At 46.0% G+C, this 7,071-nt stretch overlaps 2 protein-coding genes across 3 annotated transcripts in view; one reads left to right on the top strand and one right to left on the bottom strand.

Moving 5' to 3' along the window:
- Positions 1–1,354, bottom strand: part of DNHD1 (dynein heavy chain domain 1) — a 101,123-nt gene extending 99,769 nt beyond the window's left edge. The window contains exon 1 of the mRNA XM_076069257.1: positions 1,218–1,354. The gene's annotated coding sequence lies outside the window, so the exon portion shown is untranslated. The remainder of the gene's footprint in view (positions 1–1,217) is intronic.
- LOC116948476 (uncharacterized protein C21orf58-like) overlaps positions 1–2,090 on the top strand; it is a 30,124-nt gene extending 28,034 nt beyond the window's left edge. For both annotated transcript variants that reach the window (XM_032965182.2, XM_032965191.2), the window contains exon 10: positions 477–2,090. In XM_032965182.2, coding sequence (XP_032821073.2) covers positions 477–502 — 26 coding nt within the window. In that variant the 3' untranslated portion in view covers positions 503–2,090. The remainder of the gene's footprint in view (positions 1–476) is intronic.
- Positions 2,091–7,071: the final 4,981 nt, after the last annotated feature.

Consider the following 7,071-nt stretch of genomic DNA (forward strand, 5'->3'; position numbering starts at 1 on the left):
GCTGATGTTGACACACTGCACCATGTACTCATGTAAAGGCCGAGTCGACCTAGGAGAAGCCCAGGACTGGTTCAGTTTCTGACCAGTGATGTTGCTTATGAGCGGGACTCGAACGGGGATCACCGGGTTCTTAGTGCATTATGCGAACCACCGCACCACCGCCACATGCAGCGACATACAGCCGGTGCACACAAAGACAACTAGCTAGCCTTAGCCATACACAACCAATGCCTGGCCACACAGCATACATCGCTATCACCGGCAGCGATATAACGGAAACGCACTCCTTTAGGACATACATCTGGCAAATAATATATGCAAGCTGCACATATTAACCTGTCACACATCCCCTGCACGCAGCAGAGAAACCCCTGACGCACAACACCAGATTTGACAAATTACCACACGTGTACCCACAGTCTATTACGCGTAGATTTTTTTTCTTTCATCAAACTGTTTTTTTTTTGCCATTTCAGAATATTACGACTTCTCGCAAGATTGACAGCAGCAGCAGCAGCCCAAATCACCAAGCCCAGAGCTGCCTCGGGCCTGCGACAGGGCGATTACGCAACAGCGACGCACGCTGGCTCAGTGGCCGCCCCACGTGCAGCGGGACACTCCCCAGCCGAAATAATCTCCGTCTTACTCCTATTGTCAAACACACATTCCACCTTGGCGCGGGTAAAACAATGTCAGAATGTGACCGCACTCCGCGAGTGTGCGCGCCTGCGTGTGCGCGTGTGCGGACTTTACACGTGCCAACAACGTCCGTCCCTTCCCTGGGCCTTCCCCCAGCTGCTCGGCTCAACACATTCCCGTTCCAACTCCAGCTGGATTTTCTTCTCATTTTTAGAACCCTCCGCAATTGTCCCAGTATTATTATTATTGTTGTTGTTCTTCCCCCACCTGGTACCTCTTTGTTAATTGACTACATACATCCGTGCAGTTATTATTTATCCCCCTCACCCATCATTCCGCACCTCCGATTAACACGGTTGGCTGCGTATGTGTGGGAAAGAAGTTCAACATACGTACATTCTACACTTTTTTTTTTCCACGCGCCCTACAACTCTCCCTCCGTGATTTGCCGACACACCGGGCCATTATCCCTTATTACTCACACTCGCCTCTTATTATATTATCGGTCGCTATATTTGTATGGAACGCAATTTTGCGCGGCTCACTCGCTAAAATAATCGTGATATCTAACGACCTACCTCGGATGAGCTGAGAAACAGAGCGCTGCTGTCTCGCGTCGGCTGCATCACGCATTTGCCAAGAATCCCACCGACTGTGCAGGTCTTCTCGGTTGTGCTGTTACGACTCTCTAATGGGTTTTCCGGGTTGGTACCGCTGTGTGTTGTTCAGCACGATGCCCGTGACGTTTCGCTCCTAATGCGCGCGGAGCAATATGGCAAACAATGCCAAACAGCGCGCGGTGTGTGCCTGGGGAAAACGCGTCTGAAAGTCACCCTTGCCGGGTTTTATATCGTGAAAAATATTGAAGAAAAAAACCCCGTGTGGTTACCAACAACCGATGCAACTTTTTTCCATTTAAAAAAAAGATCACTTCAGGGAATGGAACTGTTTTTGCAATAGTATCCGGAGGGTTGGATTGTCGACTCTGGACTTTTCAATTGCTCCAGAAATGACCCAACCACTTAATCGGCATGTACATGTTGCGGGTTTACTCTCCAACACACCAGTTAGTGCTAAAGTACTAATTGGCACATTTCGTTTAAGTGATAAACCTTACAAATTGGCTGTGTAGGATGGTTATTATGGATATTGTTCGCGAACGCCTGCGTGCCAAAATGACTTAATCGACATCCATACAGGGTTACTATAACGGACGTTCGTGCACGGTTACTATGGCTGAACACGTTAAATACACGATCGCTGTGGCCTCACGTTCATTGGCACACGACCCACCCCACCAAGGGACCCCACCAACAACCCTTCGGTAAGTGGTTATCTGCTCTCAATTTGAATGGCCCGGTATTTCGCTGGTGTCCGCTGTACGTGTGTGCATTTTGTATCACGTGGCCCTGTAAAGGTGTGCACTTTCATTAAAATAATTACGATTTTTATTGCCGTTTTCTCTTTGCTTTGACACCGCAAGCAGTGGCCATTACATTCACCTACCAGACAGGATTCTGTCTTCTCGAGCCACTTGGCCAAATGCAGACAGTTATTGAAATCACTCCCGTTGTAATTGATGAGCAGAGTGATTAAAATCATGAATGATCACTGGTCTCAAGAGGGAGAATCAAACAAGAAGCGTCAGTGGTGTTACGGTATGATTAGAATTGTTATACTATTCATATACGAGAATCAAATATTGTCGGTGAAAAAAAAATGTTCCTGCTACTGCGTTTTTGTTTACACGTTCAATGCCCCGCCAGTCGGTGACTAACGCATAAATTGGAGCTGCGGGAACTCGGGGCGGTTGTGTGGATCTGTGGGGGTTAAATGTCTGCAATTATCAGCTGCCGGATAATTCCAGGCACAATTGAAGTTAAAGTTACTTCACTCACCCCCCCACAACCCGACAAACGCACTGCCCACCTCCCCCCCTTCAAACGTCGTCACGGCACCGGGAAACGAGGAGTCGAATGTGCTCCTGGGGATGTGCGTGCACCACAGGCGTTGTCACTGAGCAGTCACCGCTGTTGATTCAAAGAAATATAATAATCCACTCCCTTGACAACAAACGTTGCAAGCGCATGACGTCTCTGGCCCAACCGTGAAAACAAAACGTTGGGAGGACAACCGATGCAGCTCCAACAAACTTGTCCGGCTTAGAAATGTTTTAATGCTAATGGCTTAACTGCAAGTTCTGCATTTGGGAAGGTGGAGGGGCAGGCCAGCCGTGTACGCATGAACACATCGATACACGAATGCCACATGAGAGTCTGGCAAGATATGTGATTTCGACGCACGCACGCACGCGTGATTGTATTGTGCAATGTTACTTCACAGAAAGTGACAAACGCCAAAGAGATCGATGAGGAATCTTCACAAAGCCGAATTGTCTTTACGATAAGTAATATTTAAAGAGACTTAAAAAAAAAACACGCTCTAATGAAATGTACCGTACTCGTAATGGCAGAAGTCCACGACTCCAGGAAGTGGCCCCGAAGCTTGCCATAACGTAAGGGGACCGGTGGTGATTTACAGCCAACGTTAGTTGGCCGTGGACAAGTTAGACCCAAGCCGAAACATAACATATAAAAATTAATGTTTAAAAATACTTTTATTTTTTTGTTGATAGAATGTAGTATTGGCATCAGTATACCAAGTTTGCAGTCGATACGACATTGTGAAGTGGGTTAAAATTGAGATACAAGATTTGGAAGATACAACAACAATAACAGAGTTAAATAAAAGCGTGTAATAATAATAATACAAACTGTGTTTCCACAGTGACGATGAACCCCCCCCCCCCTTCCTCCCCAGTTATTCCGCACTGCCAAGTTACTGCCTTGCGCTAGTTACCTTTTCCATTCTGCATGAAAACTGGAATAGTCATATTAAATTCTCCCAAGCCTCATAGGTCTCACCTAAGTGTTTTTTGTGAGGCACGGCGAGTCTCATAGTTTCACACCTACGTGTTTTTTCGTGAGGCACGGCGAGCCACATAGGTGACACCTAAGTGTTTTTTAGTGAGGCACGGCAAGCCTCATAGTTTCACACCTACGTGTTTTTTAGTGAGGCACGGCAAGCCTCATAGTTTCACACCTACGTGTTTTTTTAGTGAGGCACAACGAGCCTCATAGGTCACACCTACGTGTTTTTTAGTGAGGCACGGTGAGTCTCATAGTTTCACACCTACGTGTTTTTTAGTGAGGCACGGTGAGTCTCATAGGTCTCACCTATGTGTTTTTAGTGAGGCACGGCGAGTCTCATAGTTTCACACCTATGTGTTTTTAGTGAGGCACAACGAGCCTCATAGGTGACACCTATGTGTTTTTAGTGAGGCACGACGAGCCACATAGGTCTCACCTACGTGTTTTTAGTGAAGCACGGCCAGCCTCATAGGTCTCACCTATGTGTTTTTTAGTGAGGCACGGTGAGTCTCATAGTTTCACACCTACGTGTTTTTTTAGTGAGCCACGGTGAGCCACATAGGTCTCACCTATGTGTTTTAGTGAGGCACGGCGAGTCTCATAGTTTCACACCTATGTGTTTTTAGTGAGGCACAACGAAGGTGACACCTACGTGTTTTTTAGTGAGGCACGGCGAGTCTCATAGTTTCACACCTACGTGTTTTTTAGTGAGGCACAACGAGCCTCATAGGTCACACCTACGTGTTTTTTAGTGAGGCACGGTAAGCCTCATAGGTCTCACCTACGTGTTTTTAGTGAGGCACGGCGAGTCTCATAGTTTCACACCTATGTGTTTTTAGTGAGGCACAACGAGCCACATAGGTCTCACCTATATGTTTTTTTTGTGAGGCACGACGAGCAGAGTGCTTGCCACAAATGAACCACAAACTACCTTGCCCATCTCGTCAAGGAGCTATAAGGGGCCGTCCATAAATGACGTCACGCGATTTTGGACGATTTTTGACCCCCCTCCTCCTCCTCGTCACACGGCGTCACAAAAAGTGAGACCCTCCACCCCTCAAATATGACGTCACAAAGCTCTGCCTCCCCCCTCCCCCCAAAACCATATTTCCATTTTGAAAATAAAACATGCTTCAAATCGCTTTAAACTATTGTCATTGTAGTGCGTATGTAATGTGGCGCTGCACTCTGATGTTGTAGGAGTGTTGTTATAACAATTAGTGTTGTTGTAACAATTCTATATTTACTTAAAGTTGCGCATTTTGATGTGACGTCACATTTCTCACCGCCCCCCCCCCCTCCTCGTCACACATCGTCACAAATGTCTGACCCCCCCCCCCAGGTGCGTGACGTCATTTACGGACGGCCCCTAAACCATGACGCAAACTCCGGTCATCTTCACAGCAGCGGTTTATGGCTGACCATCAAACAAAGACGGTGGTCACCGCATCGCGCGGCGCTTCCAGATGCGCTTCTGCGGCCGTCTGGAACGCTCTTCCTTCCGATATTAGGAAGGCACCGGAGCTATGCACTTTTCAATCGAGATTGAAAACAAATGGCTTCAGAATTTATTTTTATCATTTGGTTCTTTCGGTAAAGTCACGTAGAAAGAAATTAAATAATAATAGAATACGACGTTTCGATTGCAACACAAGCAACCATCATCAGGTACAAATGAAAAATCAGAGTAAAACGTGTAAATATAATGCAATACAACACAGAGACGATGGTTGCTGGTGTTGCAATCGAAACGTCGTATTCTATTATTTAATTTAACTTCTTTCTACGCGACTTTAACGAAAGAACCAACGAGTAATTCCTGCAGCCACGAACGCTTCGAATCTGGTTTGAACCACCTCTACGGGGAGGGTTTGCCGTGCTTCCTTGTTTCACACTTAACTTCTAATTTAGCAATCTTTGGAAGAACGTAATCAACCAGGCTATGCGTTAACTGTGTGCTAACCGACTCTCTGTGTTGGATTGCATTACACTTCCTAATTTTACTAAATGTGCTTTCTACCGTGCTTGTTGAAAAGTCCATTCTCTCCTCCGGCCGCTATGGGCAGGAATTCCACACAACTCCCCCTCTGCCCCACCCCCCCCCCCTCTCTCTCTATTTAAGGCCTCGACACAGAGACGTTGTTTTTCTGTGTGCCTATGTGTGTGTCTCTCTGCTTGTGTCTCTGTTTTGTCTCTCTCAATTTTAGCAATCTTTGAAAGAACGTCATCAACCAGGTGGGGGGTTGACTGTTGTGTTGGCCGACTCTGTGTTGTATTTTATTATATTTCCAAGTTTACTATGTTTGTTTTTTTCATTTGTACCTGATGATGGTTGCTTGTGTTGCAATCGAAACGTCGTATTCTATTATTTTATTTATTTCTGTGACTTTACCGAAAGAACCAGAGTAATTCCTGCAGTCACGAAAGCTTCGAATCTAATTTATTTTTATGTTTAGCTTGTCCTTCTCCTGCACCTCAGATTAGCACGGTTGGCTACATACGGTGCAAAATAAGTTCAACATACATTCATACAGAGGATGATCATGTCCGTAATAAATACCACCAGCAGAAAGGTGATGAATCCACAACTCAAGGCCCTCGTAGTGTACTCTAGAATGGCCACGTTTCATCTGACACTACTTCTTTGCTTTCTTTTCTGTAAATGCCCCCCCAAGTTTAATCTTGATCATGCCATCAGTATCTATTTGGATGAGACCAGTCCACAGAAGCAAATATCACAGAGCTACCACTGAGATCGCTTCGATAACAGTCGGGTGAATAGATTAAATTCTCAAGAGGGTGGAATTTCGCCAAACTTAGTACAGAACCAAATTTCACGTGATGGGTTCTTTTTTCATTGGCGATCGGGCTGAGACCATCAACTCACTCTACTTGAGGACCCACTTTTAATCACAGACGGCTGCCTGGATTCCAACTCGGGATCTGTGTTGCCCAGCTCAAGTGCTGCGCAATTTGAGCTACCTCCTGGTACCACAAGTTCTCTTCTTAAAATGTAGAAAACTCGCATCAGTTTTAAAAGCAGCATTTAAAGTCACCACTCACTTCACACTTGGTGGACATCGCATCGTAGAATCGAAGTCAAAATATCCACAACTTCAATAGCAAGTTGCCTCGGAATAGAAAAACAAGGCCGTGATCAGTCTACCACAAATATGGAACACGCGGAAAGCCGCAGCCGAGTTGTAACATGTGGTTGCGTGAGAGGCTTGTGCTGGCTGTTTGGCAACAGTAATGTTACACGCTGTACTCTGAGTGTTGTCTTTGCCTGGTCAGCCTGGTCAGTACTCGCTGAGTGCAGCTGCGAATCTGCGTGGTTTGCACGGTGAAGCACGGTGAAGCACGCTTTTACACACAGCATGTTCATCTGGCCTTCAGTTATTCGGTGAAGTAAATGATTATAATTATTGGAGCGCAGAAAATGTTGAAGGACGCATTCCATTCAGCACCCCACATGAGCTAACGTGCCTCGAACAGAGCCTCT

Source organism: Petromyzon marinus, chromosome 2 (genome assembly GCF_048934315.1).
Source record: "Petromyzon marinus isolate PM22_M1 ecotype Great Lakes invasive population chromosome 2, UKy_Petmar_22M1.pri1.0, whole genome shotgun sequence".
NCBI lineage: Eukaryota > Metazoa > Chordata > Hyperoartia > Petromyzontiformes > Petromyzontidae > Petromyzon > Petromyzon marinus.